Source organism: Triturus cristatus, chromosome 10 (assembly GCF_964204655.1).
Source record: "Triturus cristatus chromosome 10, aTriCri1.1, whole genome shotgun sequence".
Lineage (NCBI taxonomy): Eukaryota > Metazoa > Chordata > Amphibia > Caudata > Salamandridae > Triturus > Triturus cristatus.
The window spans coordinates 652381080-652402973 of record NC_140593.1 but is presented as its reverse complement, the minus strand read 5'-3'; the positions used below and the strand labels follow the sequence as shown (position 1 = coordinate 652402973).

Below are 21894 nucleotides of genomic sequence, written 5' to 3'. Positions count from 1 at the left end.
GGCAAAGCTTTGGCATTTTGCGTTTTCGCTTGTGGCGAATAGGTCTATGTCTGGATGACCCCACTGCTGGAAGTACGGTTGGAGAACTGATGGGTGTAACTCCCACTCGTGCATCTGGTGGCTGTGTCTGCTGAGCAGATCCGCCATCTGGTTGTCCTTGCCGGGGAGGTGTTCCGCCATGAGGAACATGTTCCTCTGAATGGCCCACTTCCACATGCTCTGAGCCAGATGAGACAACTGTGGAGAGTGTGTTCCTCCCTGCTTTTGTATGTAGTACATGGCGGTCATGTTGTCCGTCCGGATCAACACGACTGTTGCACAAGTGTACTTTGAATGCTTTCATTGCTAGGAAGATTGCCATCAGTTCTAGCACTCCTGGAGCGGGCGCATATGTAGTCTCGCGTGCGGGACTATGAAAATGCAGGAGGCCATCATGCCTATCAACTGCATGAACACTCGCGCGGGCAGGGAGTGTTGTGGTTTGAACTTGGAAATCAGCATCTGTATGCTGTTGATTCTCACTAAATTTGGCTGAGCTGTGGCCGCCAGAGTGTCTATGGTCGCACCTAGGTACTGTTGTACGTGTGCGGACTGGAGATGGGACTTTGGGTAATTTAGTGAGAACCCCAAACTGTGAAGGAGGTGAATGGTGCGGGATATGTGGCTGGCACATTGTTGGGCTGACTTTGCTTGAATGAGCCAGTCGTCCAGGTAAGGGTAGACGTGTATGTGCTGCCTCCGCAGATGTGCCGCTACAGTAGCTAGGCACTTTGTGAAAACCCTGGGTGCTGTTGTCACGCCGAAGGGAAGGACTTTGAACTGGTAGTGCTGCCCCTGAACAGTGAAGCTGAGGTATTTTTTGTGTGAGGGGTGAATGGGTATGTGGAAATACGCATCTTTGAGGTCCAGTGTGGTCAGGAAGTCTCCCTGCTTGAGCAGCGGGAGGACTTGCTGTAAAGTGAGCATGTGAAAATGCTCGGAGAGAATGTACCGGTTTAGGGGTCTCAGGTCTAATATAGGTCTGAGCGACCCGTCCTTTTTTGGTATTAAGAAGTACAGGGAGTACACCCCCGTACCTTGCTCGTGGACGGGTACGACCTCTATTGCACCTTTTAGTAGCATACTTTGCACCTCCTGCTGTAAGAGCGTTAAGTGCTCTGAGGACATAGGACGGTTTTTTGGAGGTATTGTGGGTGGAGTTGAGGTTAATTCTAGGCAGTAACCGTATTTGACAATATCTTTGACCCACCTGTCCGTGGTGATGGAGTTCCACGTGGACAGGAACCTTTGTAGCCTTCCCCCGACAGGTGTTATGTGGTCGGGAGGAAGGGAGAGGGCGTCACTGCTTGTTCTTGGGGGAGGACCTGGTGTTGCCGTAGCCGCGTCCTCTGCCCTTTGTGCTGGAGCCATGATATCCACCCCGGGTGTTTTTGTCGTAGGTGCTCTGTGTGTTGCCTTTGTTGTATGTTTGCTGTGACCCCTGTCCTCTTACCTGCTCCTCTATTTCCGGGGCGACGAAAGGAGCCGCTCCGAAAGGACTGCGTTTGTAGAGCCCCTATGGACTTTGCAGTGTCCGTGTCTTTTTTTATTTTCTCTAGGGTGGTGTCAACCTCCGGCCCGAATAAGTAGTCGGGGTTGACAGGTTGGTTGAGGATGTTATTTTGTACCTCAGGTTTGAATCCGGAGATTCGCAACCAGGCATGTCGTCGCAACATGACGCTAGTGTTTATGGCTCTGGCAGCTGTATCCGCGGCATCCAGTGCACACTTAATGGATGCATTTGTGAGGAGCTGTTCCTCCCTGATGAGGATCTCTGCACCTTCTTTGTATTGGTCAGGGAGATGTTGGAGTAGTTGTTCTAATGTGTCGTAGTGTGCTCGATCGTAGCGAGCGAGGAGCGCCTGAGTATTGGCAATACGCCATATGTTAGCCGCCTGTGCGGCAACCCGTTTGCCGGAGGTCTCTAGCACCTTGGACTCTTTGTCCGGGGGAGGAGCATCACCTGTTGTTTGCGAGTGTGCCCTCTTGCGAGCATTCGCAACTACAATTGAATTTAAAGGTAACTGGCCTCTAATGTAGGTGGGGTCCCCAGGCGCCGATCTGTATTTTTTGTCGATCCTGGGGTTTATTACTCTTGCCCTGGTGGGTTCCTTGAAGATGTCCTTTGCTGGTTTGAGGACACCCTTCAACATAGGTAGAGTTTTAATGTTCCTTTCTGAGGATGCGAAAGTGTCCATGAGAAAGTCGTCCTCTACGGTGTCAGAGTGAAGTTGCACCCCATGATTGGCCGCAGCACGTTCAATTAAGGCGTTGAACGCGGCAGTGTCCTCTGTGGGAGATGTTTTTGCTCCATAGAGTTGCGGGTCCTGTGCATCTATAGGTGCACCGGAGTCGACAGGGTCATCCCAAGCTTGATCAGGGTCCTGTTGGCCTTGAGGGTCCATTTCTCCGGGGTAGGGGACGTGGTCACCCATGTAGTCCTCCAAAACATCTGTGTCGGAGTGTGTGGGAGAGAAGGACAGTGGATCCTGGTAGGGGGAATGGAGAGGTTCGTAAAGAACCGGTTCCGAAACCACTGGCAGCTTTCTTTTAAGTGGGATCCAGAAGGAGTCCAAAGCTGGCTCTGAAGTTATTCTCCTTTTGTGGAGCAGCATCCTGCCGGTGTCGGCGTCGATGATATGTGACGGAGACGTCTCCGCAGGAGAACATTCGGCAGGCGTGATCGTGGTGTGGGTGACCTGTGTCCTGATTTGGAACAGTTTCGGGGCCGTGGATGGCGGCAGGCCAAAAGTAATGTTGGCCGGTGCCGAAGAGGCTGTTGGAGCTTTTATTGGCTCGGAGCCCGATGTGTCCTGGAGGACTGTTTTGTGTTTGGTGCCGTGCGCAGCAACGGGCCGCACCTGGAGCCCCATCGATTTCTTTGCGCCGACCGGTTCCGTAGAAGCGGGCGTGGACTTCTTCGGCGCCGGTGAATCATCGAGTCGAGGGGCGGTAATGGCCGTCGACGTCTTCGATGAGTGTGCCTTTGGTGGTGCTGTCGAAGCGGTGTGAGACGCAGCAGGCAGTTTGACCTTTGGGGTCGGAGTCGATTGCGTCGGTGCCGGGAGCCGAGTAGGTTTGGTGGCACCGAAGGTCTTCTTCCGTATGTCGACGCCGACGTCGGCCGTTGCAAGCTCGGCACCGAAGTCTCGTTTGGTGCGCTCGGTGCCGATGGGTTTTGCTGGCGTCGAAGGTGTGGTGGGCCTCGATCCGACCAGCGTTACTTTCGGTTTCGGTTTCAGTTGAACCAATACAGCTTTCGGTTTCGAAGAAGGGAAACCAGCCGGTTTGGGTATTAATGGCTGCCGCTGAATGTCCGAGGCCGGGCCGAAGAACTGCGGGATAGGTCTTGGGTAAGGCCCGAAGGCGATCCCTCGACCGGAGCCATAGACTGGCGCACTGGGATGTCCTCAGTCTGTACGGGTAGGCCTTGCTCGTCATCGGAGCTACTCTCTTCGGCCCCTAAGGCCTCATTGTAGTCTCCTACCTCGGTGTCGTCTTCGTCTCTGCGAAAGAGGCTTTCTTCAACGTCTTCCGAGCCGGAGTCGTGTTCGGAAACGGGGCTGGAGGGTAGGTTCTCCAAGTCTTCGACATCTTCGGTCTCAGCGCTGAAGATGACGGCCGGGGCCGCTTGCTGCGCTTCGAGTCTCGCTGCTCGTCGATTCCGGAGAGTCTTCTTGGATCGGAATCGGGCACAGGCCATACATGTAGATTTGTCGTGATCCGGTGAAAGGCATTTGTTGCACACCGGATGGACGTCGATGTGGGGATATTTCGCATTACATACCGGACACCGCTTGAATGGTGTCCTCGATTCCATCGTCGATGACTGGTCGATGGTCGGGTAGGAAGCGAAAAAGTTGGTTCTGGAAGTTAGTAAACTAACAAGATACTATCGATACCGATCGGGAACAGTACCGACGCGAACTAAAGGCCTTTTGGCCTAGAAAAAGTTTTTCCTAACTTGAGTCAAGATAAGCACATCCGAACCCAATGGCGGAAAAAAACAATCTGAGGATGGAGAGGATGCCCATGCGCACTGTAGTCCAGGGGAGGAGTCACCTATCCCAGGATACTTCGAAGACTCTTCCAGGACAACAACGTGCAATCATCCGGACCCAACACTAGGCGGCGATCTATGCACAGATATGAATTCAGCAGCCCACATGCCTCGAACCCTAGAGAACTTTGCCAAATCTATGTAAAAAAATTATACTTCTGTTCATCTGCACAAAGCTTTAAAGCAGAAAGGTGCGTCCAAGTAGAATAAGGAAAATGTTACTTAACTTGTAAGCTTGAAATGTTGTAGATTCACATGCTGTGCATATTCCTGCCATCTGGTGTTGGGCCCAGATGTGTGCAAGTTGTTTTTCTACGAAGATGTCTTTGAGTCACGAGGTAGGTAATGCGCAAGAGCAACAGCTCCATTGTTAGATTGTTTTCTGCATGGCGGGTAAGGATGGAGACAGAGCACAGCGATACCAAAGAGAGGGATGACCAAACAGGAAAAAGGATGAATGATAAGTGCAACAGCCAGAGGCTTTCGGGGAGGATGGTGGGCGCATGTGAATGTACAGCACTACATGCCACAAACAGATGCTTACAGGCTAAGTAACATTTCCAGTTCGAGGCACATGTGGCTATAGATCCACATGCTGTGCATAGACTGTAAAGCAGTCCTACCATAAGCAGTAGCTAGCCTGTGTGTGTTGCAGTAGGCTGACAAAACTTACAGAGTACAGCCTGGACATTATTGGCTTGTTGGAGTACCAGTACATCCACACAATAGTGTTTTGTGAAAGTATGTGGAGTAGATCAGGTTGCTGCTTTGCAAATGTCAGATATGGGAATGTTCCCTTGGAAGGCCACACAAGACGCCTTTTTTACATGTCGAATGAGCTCTTGGAGGAATAGGCAAAGCCTTCGTAGCTTCTGCAGAACATGTTTGGATACATCTGACTATCCATCAGGCTATGCCTGATTTTGAAAGTGCCTGCCCTTTTTGGGGTTTAGAAAAGGCAACAAAGAGCTGTTGAGTTTTTGGAAAGAGCTTTGATAGATCTACACTGTACATTAGGCATTGTGATATATCTAACTAATGTGGAGCCTGTTCTACAATGGAGTCATATTGGAGGTAGAAAACTGGATGTTCTATTGACTGGTTAAGGTGGAAGGGAGAGACCAACTTGGGGAGGAACTTAGAGTTAGTGTGAAGGACCACCCTATCTCTGTGAACCTGAAAGAAAGGTTCTTCCAATATTAAAGCCTGGAGCTCACTGAAATGTCTGTGTGAAGGGATCTCAAAAGGATGATCACTACCTTACAGGAAAGGAACTGAAGGGGGCAGGAATGGAGGGGCTAGAAAGGAGGACCCATAAGTCATGTGAGAACGATATTAAGATTCCACACATTGGCTGGGGTAACACGTGGGGGAATAACCCATTTGAGACCTTCCATAAAAGCTTTGATCTCAGGAATCCTGAAGAGGGATATATGTTATCTATTTTGGAGACAGGCAGCCACTCCAGCTAAGTGGAGCGGGGATGGAGGTGAACGCCAGTCCACAGGTCTGTAGGTATACGAAGTAGAAGACAATGTGCTGGACGCTAACAGCTAAGGGACCAACGTGATTCGATAGGCAGTGGCGGCCAAACCACTTCCATTTGGCGGTGTAGCAGGAGCGAGTAACAGACTAGCGTGCTTCCTTCAGAATCTTCATGAATTCAAAAAGTCGCTGTCAGTTTGCGATCTGTAAGATGCAGAGGCATCTGTTGATGTCGCTTTGGAACCTGGTCTGCAAGAGGAGCGAAGAAAGGAGCAAGAGGAGTGGGTGTTTGAAGTGACCCCATAGATTTGACAACTTCAGTATAGTTTTTCCATCTTTTCTAAGGCCTCATCTACTTGTGGACTGAAGAGATGCTCCTTATTAAACGGGATGTTGAATAAAGTTTGCTGCACTTCTGGTTTAAAACTAGAGATATTCAGCCAGGCATGCCGGAGTAGAAGGACACTTTTATTAATACCTATGGCGGCAGTATCCGCAGAGTCCAGTGCATTTCTAGTGGAGGAGTTGCAAATTAATCTCCTATCCTGAACTAGTTCTTACCCTTTCTTTTTATGTTCTTCTGGGAGATTTGAGGAGTTCCTCCATTTCATCCCAGTGAGCTCTGTCATATCTTGCTAATAATCCCTGTGTGTTTGGAATTTACCAAAGATTGGCAGATTGCTCAGCAACCCATTTGCCTGATGCATCAATAAGTTTGGATTCCTTATCAGGAGGTGGTGCGCCAGCTGTAGTTTGTGAGTTAGTCTGTTTACAGGCATTTAAAACAACTAGGGAGTCTGTCTTGTATGAAAATTGGGTAGAACGGTGATAATGTGAGTAATTGCAAGATGCTTAAAAAAATAATCTGCAAGGCACTTCATGCCCCAGATCTGTGACTGGAGGCGAGTGTCTGAAAGTTTCAGCGCTCCTTCCATAATCTCCTTGTGTTCGCTTTGGTCGCCCTAAGTTGGCAGGCTATGCCCGAACGTGGGTCCCTTGCTCGCTTTGCCACTGGATTCAAGCTAGCCTGGCTGATGAGGGGTGTTACCCCAAAACCAGGCCTAGGATGCTTGTTTCCGGTCCAGGCAAGACCTGGCTTGGAAGTTTGGGTTAAACTGTTTGCATGAGGCACACGATCAAGACTGATTTGCATATAGCTGGGTCTGAACTGGGGTAGTGACGTGAGCTAAAGAACGATGATGGATTTAACCCAGATCTATAACTGGGGGTGAGTGTCTGAACCGTTTCAGCGCTCCGTCCATCATCTCCTTGTGTTTGCTTTAAGCACTGGAAGAGATTGAGAAATCCTGTGTGTGGTGCACAATGTCTCAAACAAAAAATATTCCATGGATTCTTTATGCAATGTAACCCCATGGTATGCTGCTGCCCTAGCAATAAACTCTTGATATGATGTAAAATCATCAGGAGGTGATGGTTTGGAGAGGTATAGGTCTGGATCAGTACCCCTGGGGTGGTCAAGGTCATAAACCTGCCAGGGGTCTGGAGGTGGTGGGGAGCCAGAAGTGTCATTATCCCCCTCATCTGTATCTGGGTCTGTATGTGGAGAGCACAACATTGTAATATTTAAGGGGTTCTGTGATGAAGGATGGTACAGGTGGTGGTATGTAAGATGGAGAAGTAGGAGGAATAGGGTGCAGAGGACTGGTAGCCTTGCCCTTTTTCTTTTTCATGGGCAGTGGGAAATCAAAAGCTGCTTAAAAAGAAGTTTGCCACCTGATTGAAGGCACGGATGCTGTTTTTGTAACAATGCGGCCAGTCTCTGGATGGATATAGATCTGTTTTTGTTTGGAATGGAGTCTCTCCTGCACGGTTTCCAAAACAGGCTCTGGGAATGTAGCATGGACCAATTTCGATTTCAATGCTGAAGGTTTCATAACCAAACCAGTTTTACTTTTGGGAACCAGAATGATTGGAAGCAGTGGAATCTAGGCGTGGTGTTGAACCAAAAGACTTTATCTGTGCTTTTGGTGTCGAGCACAAGAACGGGGTAGCTGAAGCTGAAACTTGGTGCCGAACATGACCAGATGGCGGTGGTGGACCGAAAGCCTTTTGCCTTGTGAAGGGTTTGAGTACTCACGGCACCTTGACCCGGTGGCAGATCGTGCTACTCCAAATTGATCTCCAAGTCGAATTCCGAAACTCCAACCGAAATGATCCCCTCTTCTTCTGCCACAGAGGCCTTTCAGATCTTGCTCTTCTTGTTCGACATGTTCCTTTCCTTTGATGTCGGGTGTGTTTTTGATTTCACATCTCTGCACAATGCCCGGCGGTCCAGCAGGGTCTTTTTTTGATCTAAAGGATCGACAGGTCTACCAATCTTCTCTGTGCTCAGGGGATAAGCATAGATTGCAGATCTCGTTAAGGTCAGTCAGTGATACTCGTAAAAGTACTGGCCAAAATTGAAACAGTCCGTTCCATCAGCAGAGTATCATTGAATTGGAAATGACATAGTGGGGGCTAGCAAAGACCACCCCACCTCCAAGAGCAACTGTTTCACTTTCCATGTCGTTGTCGTGCGAGAACTTTATCTTGGCTGCCAGTTCCATGTTGTGTGCCAGCCGTTGATCCCGACGGGTCCGAAGAGTCTCCTTGTTTGTTAATAGTGCACAAGCTGCGCACTTGTCCTCTTTATGTTCTGGAGAGAGGCATAATTTAACACCTTGTGGGTATCAGTGTGTGCTTATTTTGCCCCGCACCGAGGGCACAGTCGCAAGAGGTCCTTTTTTCATCTCCATCACCCGGAGACGGTCATTCTTGATGGGTGTGTGTGTAGTGGGCACCAAGTTATCAGTTCCTGGCTCCTAGAATCCGTGGGTGCTTTTTACTGGATCTCTGATCATGTTCTTGCTGACCGCAGGCTGTGTGGGCATCCAAGGGCACAGTCGGAAGAGGTCCTTTTTCATCTCTATCACTCGGAAACGGTCATTCTTGACGGGAGTGTGTGTGTGTAGTGGGTGCTAGGTAATTAGTCACTGGCTCCTAGAATCCGTGGGTGCTGTTTACTGGATCTATAATCATGTTCTTGCTGACCGTAGGCTGTGTGGGCGTCGAATGCTGCAGAGTTCTGACACATTCTGTGCGAGCCAGAAGGTGGAAAAAAACTTTCTAGAAAAGGAGCTGTTGTACATGCGCAATACTACGAGGGGGAAGGAAAAATGATGCACGACGCCAATCATAAAACGTCCGAGGAAACACAACCGAGTCCAGGCCCAACAAAGATGGCAGGAGTATGTATACCATGTGTATCTGCAGCCAAAATATGCCTATGAATAGGCCATTTCTGTGAGAAAGTGGCTCTGTATATACTGTTCCCAAATAGGTACAATGTGTACAGAGTCCACAGTCCCCAGAGGTTTGGCAGAGGCTAAAGTTAGATATAACCTTACTCTCAAAAGTGGTAGCTTGGTCGAGCAGTAAGGCAGTATCAGAGGACAGTGTAAAGCATTTGTTGTACACACTCAGTCAGCAAATGGTCTCACACACTCAATAACTGAACTCTAGGCCAATGGTTTATATAAAAAATATATGTTTGTTTTATTTTAGAACCAACAATAGGTATTAAATAAACTTTCTCAGAATGAGATGCTTTAGGTAAATACTTTTGCAATATGAAATTGACTTTTGTAAATACTCGTTACAGGTTGTTGCAATAGGCAACAATTTCAAACACAATATTGCATTGAGCTCAAAGGAAGTTTTAAGTTATTTGCAATAGATTACTTTCAGGATTACTTTTGTAACTCCAGGACTGGATCCTAGACTCAGTACTGGGACCTCTATTTAAAACAGGTAAGTAATTACGTTTTCACAGTTGGTACGATTTTTAAAGAATATTTGTAGTTTGCAAAAATAGACACTTAGAAGAAATTTCACAGAAAAACAGTCAATGATTTCCTATGGAAGAAAATTGGGTTAATGGTAAGTACGGTTGTGAATATTTTTCAGGGTCAGTGCTGGGCACCAAGATCCAGCACTGGGATCTCTCCTAATAGCAGGTGAGTATTTTCGTTTCTCGGTTGAGTTTAGATGAATATTTTAAGTTTTAGAAACTCCACACTTAGAAGAAATTTCAGAAGAAACCAGTAAATATAACCATATGGAGGAAAATTGGGTTGTTACACCCTCAGCGGCACAGGGGCAGCTGGGTGCTGAGTGAGTTAGGCCCAATGTTATCCTATGGGAGGCAGGGGGGCCTTGGTTGGTGGCTGCTGACTAGCAGGGCACGCGGCTGTGGGAGCTGGGCTCCTGGTCACTTGCTCAGGGCAAATGGGGAAGTAGATAGGTGTAAAGGTTACACTACCAGGGCGGCTGGGTGCAGGGTGCTTTTGAGCCTTCGGGCGCTCAATGGATTTCAACTGGAAAGCTCCTGGTTGAACAAAGGCTGCAAGCTCGGGGACGAAGATTCTTCAGGTGCCACCACCACTTTGAGAGGTAAGTTGGGTAGTTGGAGGATAGGTAGGTACCCAGGAGTTGGGCGCAGGGCGCCGGATGCAGGGGTGCCTTTTGGTGTCAGGAAATCTTACCCTCTGTTGATCGCAGTTGGGGGGGTACATGGTTCTGAGGCTGCAGGCGTCGTCAGGAGCGTAAAGGTGAGTCCTTGGGTGCCAGATTCGGGGTCACAGTCTCCGGGGGGACGTCCTCGGGGTCTTTATTCACTCCGGCACAGGCCAGGCTTGGTGGGTGCAGAGTGTGCAGGGTTTGTGGTTCCGGGCTGATGCCAGGGGTTAGAAGCTGGTTTTGAGCACAGCCTCTGCTCATGGGAGTCCCAGGTGCTTAGAGCCAAAAGGTAGCCAGGTCCTCCGGGGTTTGTGAGGTTGCTGGCCACAAGAGGTGCCGGGATGTAGCAGGAGCAGGTTCGAGAGTCGACAGGCCGGTAGGGCAGGGGCAAAAGCAGTTGGTGTCTTCCTCTTCTTAGCAGCTGCACAGCAGGTCTTCTTTCTTCTTGCTCTTCTTAGTTTTTCGGAATCTGGAATCTGAGGAAGGAAGGTTCAGGGTGCCCCTAAATACTAGATTTAGGGACGTTACAGGTAGGTAAAGGGCAGGGACCAATGGGTCCCTGCCCTGAGGTGAGTACACCCCCTATCCTGCCACTCTCCTGTGGGAGGGGGGCTGAAGCCTAGTCCTGATTGGGCAGGGCTTCCCATCTTCAAGATGGCGAGAGCCCGGAGATGTGCTTCACCTCGCCTCCCCCATCTGAGGGGTGGGGTTGGCAGGCTAGCACATCCCCTGTCCTTATTTGGGGTTTCCAGCCAGTCTTCCGTCAGAGTGGGGGGTGAAAACCGGTGGGGGCCTGTTTCCTGGGTACAGCAAGTGGCCTGGGGAAGCTCAAAGAGACCTTTGAAGCTACCCCCTGTCCATCCTGGGGGAGGAGACCTAGCACCTCACCCAGGATGTGCATTGTTGCAGGCCCAGGAGAGCGGGGGCTCTCCTACCCAGGGGTCCAGCAACATGTCTGCTGTGTGGCAGCCTCCCAGACCAGACGTAGATTGTAAGTTAGGTTTCAGGGGGCATCTCTAAGATGCCCTCTGTGGTGTTTTCTACATTAAATCCCACACTGGCATCAGAGTGGGTTTAATGTGCTGAAAGTTTCATACCAAACTTCTCAGTCTTCCGTGTTGCCATTATGGTGCTGTGGAGATTGTGTTTGACGAGCTCTCAGCACCATGTACTCTTATAATGGCAGCACTGCACTTAGTGCCCAGGAATGGATCTGGGTACTGTAGGGGCACAGGGCTCATGCCCTTGTGCCCACACAACTGGCATAGGGCACCCAGCTAGAGAAATGGCTGATGTATGCCAGGGCAGAGTAGGTGGTGGGCATGGCACACAGGGATGTGTGCCATGTCGACTCTTTGTTTTGTCCTGTACCCAGACACTCAGCCTGCAAGGGCAGTGTGTGTGTGTGTGTGTGTGTGTGTGTGTGTGTTAGGGTACAGGGCCTCTAAGGGTGGCACAATGAGTGCTGCAACCCTTAGAGGCCTTCCCTGGTCACAAGGCCCTGGGTACCATTTACCAGGGGCTGACATGTGGCCAGGGTTTGCCAATTTGGGTTTGAGGTTTTTAGGGAAGGAACATAGGCCCTGGGCAACTGATTGGCAGGAGTCCATGGCACACTCAGTCAAAGTATATTCAGCAAAAAGTGGGGGCATACCATGCAAGAAAGATGATACTTTCTCAGTTTCCCGGCGTTATGCCCATCCTACTCCTCAGTGAAAAGGGATACGTGGATATCTGAAGTCTTCAAATACTGGTCATCCTTGATCAAATTTTGTGGCGATTATAAATTTATGCCTTAAAACAACTACATGCTAGGCAAGTGTTTGCAGAGGATAAGAAAGTACTTGCAAAACTCGCAACTGCTATTTGCCCACCTTTCTCCCCATTGTTTCTACAAAACAGGCTAGTACATGATATATATAGTTCATTTAATTCAAATAAAGTACAAACAAACTAAAATATGGATTAAAAATAATCCTAATGCTAATCCAGTCACCTGAAAATGCTAAATGCATCACTCCCCACAGAAGAGTTAAGTGAAGCAGGTTTTGAAGTTTAATATACCCTCAAATTTTTTATGAGCGTTAATGCTCAATGATCAGTGCGCTTATACAGCCATAAAATTAACTATAATGTCTTTCAGGCATTTCGCTGAAAAGAAAAACATTACTTGTCCCTTGAAGCGTAAGAATTTGTGATACATGTACTGCTTGCAGCATTGGCGCATTATAAATTAACAAGCTTATTAGACACTGCTCGAACTGCTGGAAGGTAATAGACTCATAAGACAGACCAAATTCATAGACAATGCATAAAATCAATCTGATCTGTGTTCAGGGATACTTACTCGAGAGACTTCAATTACAGTGTCAGGATCCACTGTTGACATGTCCACATAACACTTTCCAGGACGGATTCCCTGTAGAACACCGCTCGGGCCCAGGACAAGCTGTGGAGGTAAACAAATGAAGACTATTGCAAACTGTAAAAATAATTACACTGTTGAATACCCTACCTATCCCGTAAGATGAGAGTTTCTGCCATTGTGCTATTGCCCCACTGCCTCCCAGCACCCCATCTAACCCGGTCTTGAATGTTCCTCCTCCATTACCCATATTAAGGACCACGTTCAACAACCCCATCGCCAAACTTTTAATCTGGTTGTAGGAAGGTGGAATCTGACTATATGGTTGCCCCCAACTTTTTGCCTGGTATTTGAATGGTTTTTTACTAGTCTGGCTGGGATCCTGCTATCCAGGACCCCAGCCTATCTGCTTCTTCTCTAAACTGATGTGAGTACCCTAGGTACATACCAATTGGATACTGAGGACACCCTATAAGGCCCTTGTAGAGGGTACCCTAGGTACCCAGGGCATGGGTCCCTCAGAGGCCTACCAGGGGCTGCAGCACTTATTGTGCCACCCCTGGGACAGCCATACAAACTAACACCACCAGACCACTACTGTAGTCTGGGTAAGGTGGCCCCTCTGCAACCTTCATTAAAATTAGTGCGAGGTTGTTTGTAGTGCAGCCATACCATATACTCTTAACCGCATTATAAGTAATCACGGTAGCGTGATAACTTGAGTGGCTGCACAGAACCATGTTGTGTTTGGTGTCAGACATGTAGGAATCATACCCCCAATCCGACCATGGGAGTGAGGGCATGATTCCCCCGTGCTAGAGGAGCGATATGGTAAAAGCGGCAGATTTTAGACACCAATTTAAAAGTGCACACGTAGTACAAAATGGATGCTACCCGCCACCCACACGACTCTGGCTGCCTGTTGCTGGGCAGAACTATAGCCACGGCAGCTGGACAATAGGGATCTTGTTGCAGGGAGGTGCTCCCACCTCCCCAGACAATGTGGATTGAACTGGGTGGGTGCACCATAGGATGTCTTTCAGATTTGTACGTAGGCTTCTCCAGTGCCTACTTCTGCATACACCGCCTCAAACCGGTTCAGGGGCATCCTGTCCCCTGCCCAGGCAGGAAAACACACAAAGGGGAGAGGGTGTAGCCACCCTTTCACGCCTGAACTCTCATTGGTGGGCTCTGATCTGGACACTCCCCTAATCTTTGGATAAAGGTGAATACAGGGTCCCTGGAGCCTCAGATTATTCTTGGACTTTACAGACTTGAACTTCGACTTGCTGCCGCACAGCTGAATGAAGAAATCTCCCTTGGGGTAAAGGAGTTACCCCCCTGCTTGGCAGGCACCTGAACCACTGCAAGTGACCCGGTTGGAACCTCGCTGCTCCTACGGACATCGATGACTCTTTCCTACCTTGAGGTGGGTTTCTAAGCATCCCAGAGGCCAGTGAGTGTGCACAGCAAAGCTCAGCACCGTGGACCCCGTGGGTGCCGAGATCCCCAATACCCCAGGACACCGGCAACCTCTAGCACAGCACCCGATCCCGACGAGTGGGGAAGTTGTGCTTTGGCCCATTTTTGAGCCAACCTCTCAGCATCATTTGTGCCAAAGATTGACGCCCTAGCCCGCTCCGGCGACCCATGGGCGCATCTTTACGCATGCCAAAATGCTGCCTCCCGCGGTCCCTTGTCTCTCGACTGGTGGGCCCTAGCAGAGGTCAATCTTCACTTCCAAGAGTTCCCCTGGTTGCTCCAGGCCTGCTCTTCAGTCTCCTCGCTGGAGACCTCGCCCAGACCTTGTGGGTCTGCACCAGTAGCTGTTTTGTGATTCTTGCGTGGGTTGCGGTTGCCAAGGCTTAGTGGATCCAATCTGGACACTAACACCGCAGCGACCCTCATCCTTCGTGGGACAGTCGCCCTCCAAAAGCTGGCCTTCCTTGATTCCTCCTGGACCCCGTGGCTAACGATCCCAGCTACACCTCTTCCACCTGGAAGCACCCGACATTGAAGGGCTCTTTCTCCTGAGACCCCTGGTCACTGTGCCGTGACCCAGACTCTGTCCCCTCTGCTTTCAGGTCCTTCTCTTCAAGATCTACATCTTCAATCTTCACGACATCGACGACACTTCTTGCTAACAGCAGTTCTTCACGTTTTGCCATTGAAAATCAGCCCGCGACCCGACATCGAAAACGACCTATGCACTTCCCTGGGGCAGGTAACAGTGGTACCTCTGTACTCTCGTGGGTGTGGGCCCTTCAAAAGCTTAACTCTAAAGTCTTGAACTTGATCTCCTGCTAGAAGTGTTTTTAATCTTGTAAAATTCAACCACAACATCCTCCATAGGCTTTAATAGAGGTCCTGACAGTAGCTTCCGCCACTGCACGCGTCTCCCGTGGGTCCCCTTCCTCACTACCTTGGGTGGTTTCACAAGGGGCCAGCGACCCTAAATACCCTAGGCATTGTCTGTAGAATTGTCGTGGTTCTTATACCACTTTGATATATGGTTTGGTCCCCCCCTGGGGCCCTATGATTCCAGTGCTATTTATTGTAACTATCAATGCTTGTTTGAATTGTATCTTTACCTCCAGCCTCATAAAGAGACTAGTGGGATTATTCTTAGAATAAATACATATATTTTATATATATATACCTGTGTAGACTACTCTTTCATTTGGTTATTCAAGAGGTTATCTATGGTAAAACAATAAGCTTAACACTCCTTCAAGACTTAGCCTGAAGGCTGCTCTCCACAGCTACCACTAGGATAGCTTTCTTTAAAGGTTGTCTTTAACCTATTACCATAAGAGTCGAATTGGACTGGTGCAAGGTGTCTCCTATAACTAGTGGACAGCATATGCCAGACCAACTTCTCACTGGTCCTGGGTCAACTGAGCACATCTATGACAAGGGATACAGCATCTGGGACCAGCACCATTTCCCATTCTGATCTGCCTCAGCACAACCCCTACATCCTCTAAGTGTATGGAACAAGGGCTATCCAAACCCATCCCCAAGATCATAGGGATCAGGTAACTACTTTAATTTAAGAATTTTTATACTTTTCGAAGGTTCAATTTCTGTATCAGTATTCTTATCCTATGGCGGAAAACATGTATTCCATTTGGGCACATAACAGCGACTTACGGGACTGTTCTTTTGGACTGAAAGAGTATGGGGTTTGGTCTAAAGCCACACCAACAGGTCACCTCGGGAGGCTCTGGGGCGTATGTGCGCAGAGGGGTTACGGCAATGGGTGTCTTTCACTTTAATGGGGGAATGGTCTGGTCAGGAAGTGGCTGCAAACAGACTGGGGGACCAGTCCGGGGGAATCCACAGGGAGGCTCACTTCTTGAAATCCTCGGACACGTAGTGACGCAGTTATTCCCCTTCTCAGGCTGTGGGGCTTGGATGCAGTGGTATCCTTTGGTGTCAGATTTGATGCTAGAGTCACTGGCAGTTAGAGGGTGTAGGAAAGTGGCTCTGTATATATCTTGCACCAATGTAAGGTTCAGTATGCACAGAGTCCACAGTCCCCAGAGGTTTGACAGAGGTTAAAGTTAGATATAACCTTACTCTCTAAAGTGGTAGCTTGGTCGAGCAGTAAGGCAATATCAGAGGACAGTATAAAGCATTTGTTGTACACACTCAGTCAGCAAATGGTCTCACACATTCAAGAACTGAACTCTAGGCTAATGGTTTATATACAAAAAATATATGGTTGTTTTATTTTAGAACCAACTATAGGTATCAAAATATACTTTCTCAGAATGAGATGCTTTAGTCAAATACTTTCAATAGGCAATAGACTTTTGAATGCAATAGTTACAGTTGTTGCAATAGACAACACAATTCAAACACAATTATTACATTGAGCTCAATGGGAATTTCTAAGTAAATGCAATTAATTACTTTTACGATTACTTTTCTAACCACAGGACTGGACCCTAGATTCAGTCCTAGGACATTTCCTGGAAACAGGTAAGTAAATACCTTTTGGTTACAGGTATGAATTTTAAGGAATATCACTGTATTTCAAAAGTTGACACTTAGAAACTTTTTCACATAGAATCACCAATGTTGTCCTAGGGGAGGAAATTCCCTTAGCAGGTAAGTAGGGTTATCGTTACCTTTTCTTACTCAGTGCTGGATCATGGATTCAGCACTGGTGCATCTCCTGTACACAGTTGAAAGAAATAGTTTTTGTTACACAGGCGATTTTTAAGAATTATTTGTAAGTTTCCAAAATCTACACTTAGAAAAATTTCTGGCAAAAACCAGGCAATGTTATCCTATGGAGGAAAATCAAGTTATCGGCAAGTACGGTTGTGATTACTTTCCAGCACTGGGATCTCTCCTGATAACAGGTGAGTAATTTAGTTTTCGTTGTTCGGCTGATTTTTAGTGAATATTTTAAAGTTTCATAACTCGACACTTAGAAGAATTTCCAAGTGAAACCAGTCAATGTTACCCTATGGACGAAAAGTGAGTTATCGGCTTTTGGGTAAGTACTCGACTGGTAGAGTTAAGGTTCTGGCATAGACGTACGAGTTACTTACCTTTGGTAACAATGTATCTGGTAGAGACATTCTAGACGCAGATTCCTTCACGTAGAATTATCCCCAGGCGTGAGACTGGACCCAGAAAACTTTTTTGCCCAGCATCCCTGCGCACCGGGTGGACGGCATCACATGACTCCTCCAGGTGTCGTCCGCCCACGTGATGTCAGCATGGTCACATAAGTCCCACCCAGGCGCGCCTACGTCAGTTTTCTTCGGATAACTTTTCCGCGCCACAACGCGGAGCCAGCAGACATAACAGTGAGAGTATAAGAACAGTGTGTGATAGAGCATTAAGAGGAATGGTGAGGAACACCACCATAAAGAGAAGTGCCCGGCCCTGCAGTACCCAAAAGCAGGGAAAGAATAAAGAACAGAGCAGCAACCCTGCCAGTACAGAGACAGCCCCCCCCGGAGACAAGGGACATATGTAAAAACGTCACGATAACATGCAACAGGACTACAACCCCAACCAAAGACAAGGGGAACCAGCCGGGGACACACAGGGAACGACAAAACTCCAAGACATCCCCTTCACAGAGTGTGACAACCCCCATCAGCAACAAGAACAGAGGCACTGCCAAAAGACCCCAACCTGAAGGATCGCAAAGAGCCAGAAGTACCAACAAACCTATCCTCCTATGTGACAACTGGGAGGAAAAAGAGACAGCCTGACAGAAAGAGGGAAAGAATGTACTCAGAGGACACAGCCACCCACAGGGAAGCAAATGCAAAAGACAATCACAAGTCCACGCAGAACGGGGGGGCAGGCCGTGAAGGAATCTGCGACTAGAATCGTCTCTACCAGATACATCGTTACCAATAGGTAAGTAACTCGTACATCTGATAGAGACTACTAGCCGCAGATTCCTTCACGTAGAATAGGTAGCCTAGCCATACCCAAGGGGAAGGAGGGTCCGCGAGAGGACCCCGCCCACCTGGGCACAACAGAGGGCCGCACGGGGGCAGAGTACGAAAACAGGACGATGAGCCCGTCCCCCAGGCAAAGGGAAACCCCCGCCAGCAGGAGGCCACCACCAACCCCCAAGGGGGGGGGGGGGGGGGGAGGCGGGAAAAGATGAGAAGAAGATAGCCTGTCCTCACTCAGCAGAGGAAACAAGGCAAGGCGCAAAGAAGCCAAACACCCCACGCCCACGTGAGGCAACAAAATCTCCGCCCAAGGCAAGGAAAGGAGCACCAAAGGAGAAGAGCAACCTAGAGACTCCAAGGAGAAGAGGCAGAGCAAAGGCAATCCCAGACAGGACGACGCCGGCGACAAGAAACAGGCGGAGCCGAAAAGGGGAACTCCAGGTCACCCAGGAAGAATCGTCCAACGCCCTGCAGGGACAAACTGTGCCCGTAAGAGGGTCCAGAAGTCAGGGACCAACCCCCCCCACAGGGAGAATAGGTAGAACCGAGTGCAAGGCCCACTGGAAGCAGCGGAGAAGGCAGGATGACAGTCCCACTAAAGCCCCTAGAAGGTACAAAGGTGCAGAAAGAACAAGAGGGCGGCACTGGCAAGCTCCGCCCGACGCCAGGGGCACCACAGAACGAAACACTCAAGGCAAAAAGATGAAGAAGAAAGTTGCATCCGCAACATACCATAACGCCACGAAGAACAGAAGCCCGCAGGCGACCTCAACTCCCCAGCACATACCAGGGCTATATAACAGCCAACCCTGCCTCACATAAGGCATGTCATATCCCAAGACATGGAAACCTCTTAGGAAGAAACTTCCGCAGCAGAGGACAACAAAAAAGACCTGCGGCAAAAAGACCTGCGGCAAAAAAAACGTAGGAGGCCTATCAAGCAGCCAGAGGGGAAACGCAGAAGGCCCAATCTCAGGCCCAGCATGGTGTAAAAAACCCAAAGGAAAAATACACAGTCAAAAAGGGGCTAGCCTGCAGGCAACAGAACCACAGTCTCAGCAAGGAGGACTCGAGTGGCCATGAAGCACACGAAACAGACAACCGGGGAGACCCGCCCCAACGGAAGAACAGCTCCAAGAACCAGATCAACACGCAGGTCACTGAGGAGGAGAAGAAGGGGAGGAGGAGGAGGGCGAAGCCCCAGCAAGAACCTCTGGATGGCTGAGTCCGCAGGGGCATGGAACAAAAGAGCACCATCGAAGGGTAGGTCCAACAGCCGTTCTCGAACATTCTCCGGGAACACACGGTCCCGAAGCCAGGCATGGCAATGAAGGTCAACCGAAGAAGCCATGGCACGACCCAGCACCTCCGAGATGTCCACAGCGGAGCGAAGGATAAACGCCGCCAGCTCCCGACCATCCACGACATGGTGTCTCAAATCCACACAGGCACCCTCCTGAGAAGCGGCAGACATAAGGGACTCCGCCGAGTCCCACAAGCAAGAAGTGGCCCTAGCCAAAACACATAGCATGTTAAAGGCCCGCGGAGCCGCACTGGTCGAGGCAAACATATTGCGCCCCCAGGAGTCCAGCCAGCGGTCCTCCCGTGACAGGGAGACAACAACCGCGGCAAAACAGGAAAGGCAGACTGCAAAAGAGGGCCTCTGGTCGAAGGGTGAAGAGAAAGGCATACCGGATCACACGGTGCCGGATGGTGGCGGTGCAGAAGGTGCTGGGGCACCAGGTCCCCCGTGGCGGGACGGCCCCAAGAGAGAAGAGTGGAGTGAACCCTTGAAGGGAAGCAACAGTTCCATACCACCAGAGCCCTGATGGAGAACCATGGAAGGAGCAAAATTCCCACAGCCATGGAAACCGCGCGGGCGAAAGCCGCACCCGCCTCTGTAGGGCCCCGCGGAGGGGAAAGCAGCTCCTCGTCAGGTGACGGCTGCAAGCTAAGGCGGCCATCCCCCAAGCCAACCGGAGGAAGGAAGGGCCAAGGCCGGCCGGAAGGAAGAGGGACCCAGGAGTGGGGGACCTGCGGCTCCTCCAGCGAAGACCGCGGTCGTGGAGACGGCGAGGAGCCGCCTTTATACGACGTCAGGGAAAAAGCCACAACACGGCGGCCCGTCTCCGGCGAGGATGACACCAGCAACCACCGAACCTCTGGAGATGAGGAGGCGTCCAAAGACGAGTCAACAACCAGACATCGGCCCGGAGCTGTAGAGTCCGCAACCTGAGGCAGGACACCGGCGTCGACTGGTGCCGGAGTAGACGCCAGGGCGACCTCCGACAGCACACGGCGCAGGAGACCGGAGCTGGGCCAGGGCGGCGAAGGGACGGCGCCGACCTGACTGACGAGGGAGCCGCCGGCGTGGAGGGACGAGAAGGGCCCAGGGAGAGACTAGGAGTCCCCCGCCAGCCGAGACCTGTGACAGGGCGAGATGGGCCCTCCGCCGACCCCTGTTGCGCCGCCAGGGACAGCAGCCACCAGCACCGTAGCGGCGTCACCTCGGACAAGGCGACCTCCCGCGACACCACAGGGACTCCTGAGGGAGTTTGCGGCGAAGCAGAGGCACCTTAGTCCGAAAGAGGGAGCCCCGAAGGGCGGCACCCCAACGGCACGACATCCTCAAAGCCTGGATCCGAACCAGTCGGCGCCGGAGCCGCCGCAGATGGCCCCGCACACTGCAAGGGATCCGCTGACATCCCAGGAGGGGAAGGAGGATGAGGACCAGCCAGCAAGGCCTGCAAAGCTGCCGCATATGTCTCCATCTGAGCTCTGGTCACCCCCACGCTGCGAAACAGCGGATAAGGGAACGACACGCGGGGCCGCACCACCCACGAAGAGCCCACGCCCCCGACAGGCCGGAAACCGACCCCCAGGGACAAACTGCGACACTTACCAAGAGGTGAGTGGCACTCTTGTGACCTGGGAGAAGATCGAAGTCAGCGAGGGAAGCCGCGCATCCGAGAACCCTCCGCAGGGGCCAGGTGAGAAGACGACGCCGACCTGGACACGAGAGCCGAAAGAAGTTTCATCCGGAGCTCCCGCCAGGATTTCGACTTCATCTGCTGGCACGCCTCGCAATCAGTGGAGTCGTAGTGCTCCCCCAAACACCACATACAGATGGGGTGGGGATCCGTCTTCGACATGAGGGAGCAACACGACTAGCAAGTTTTTAAGCCCGAAGGCATTCGCACACTGTTCCCCCACACGCAGCAGTAGCATAAGGGAAAGGCCTAAACAGGCCCAGAGCACAAACCGAATCCGCGTTGCACGTGGAAAAGTAAAAAACTGATGTAGGCGTGCCGGGGTGGGACTTATGTGACCTCGCTGACATCATGTGCTCGGATGACACCTGGGCAGAGTTGCGTGATGCCGTCCCCCCGGGATGCTGGGCAAAGAAGTTTTCCGGGTCCAGTGTCACGCCTGGGGATAATTCTACGTCAAGGAATCTGCGGCTAGTAGTCTGTCAGATTCAGGTGTCTCCCAGGGTCAGGTAGGTACAGTTTTTACACCCTCAGCGGCACAGGGGCAGCCGGGTGCAGAGAGAATTAGGCCCAATGTTATCCTATGGCGGGCAGGGGGCCTTTGGTTGGTGGCTGCTGGCAAGCAGGTTGTGGGAGCTGGGCTCCTGGTCACTTGCTCAGGGCAAGTTGGGAAGTAGATTAGGATAGCTGTTGCACTCCCAGGGGCACTCGGGCGGCTGGGTGCAGGGTGCTTTTGCGCCGTCGGGCGCTCAGTGGATTTCTATGGAGAAGCTACAAGATGAACAAAGGCTGCAAGCTCGGGACGAAGATTCTTCAGGTGCAACCACCACTTCGAGAGGTAAGTTGGGAAGCTGTAGGTTAGGTAGGCACCCAGGAGCTGGGCACAGGAGGCCACAGGGGTGTCTTTTCGCGTCGGGAAATCTTACCCTCAGCTGGTTACGGTTGGGGGGGGGGGCGGGGGGTCTCTTGTGTTTAGGCTGCAGGCGTTGTCAGGAGCATCGA

At 50.6% G+C, this 21894-nt stretch overlaps 1 protein-coding gene across 1 annotated transcript in view; it reads right to left on the bottom strand.

Annotated features, from left to right (window-relative positions):
• The window catches only part of GLYR1 (glyoxylate reductase 1 homolog), a 456170-nt gene that overhangs the window by 71155 nt on the left and 363121 nt on the right, over positions 1–21894 (bottom strand). The window contains exon 12 of the mRNA XM_085632218.1: positions 12450–12551. Within this exon, the coding sequence (XP_085488344.1) occupies positions 12450–12551 (102 nt within the window). The remainder of the gene's footprint in view (positions 1–12449; positions 12552–21894) is intronic.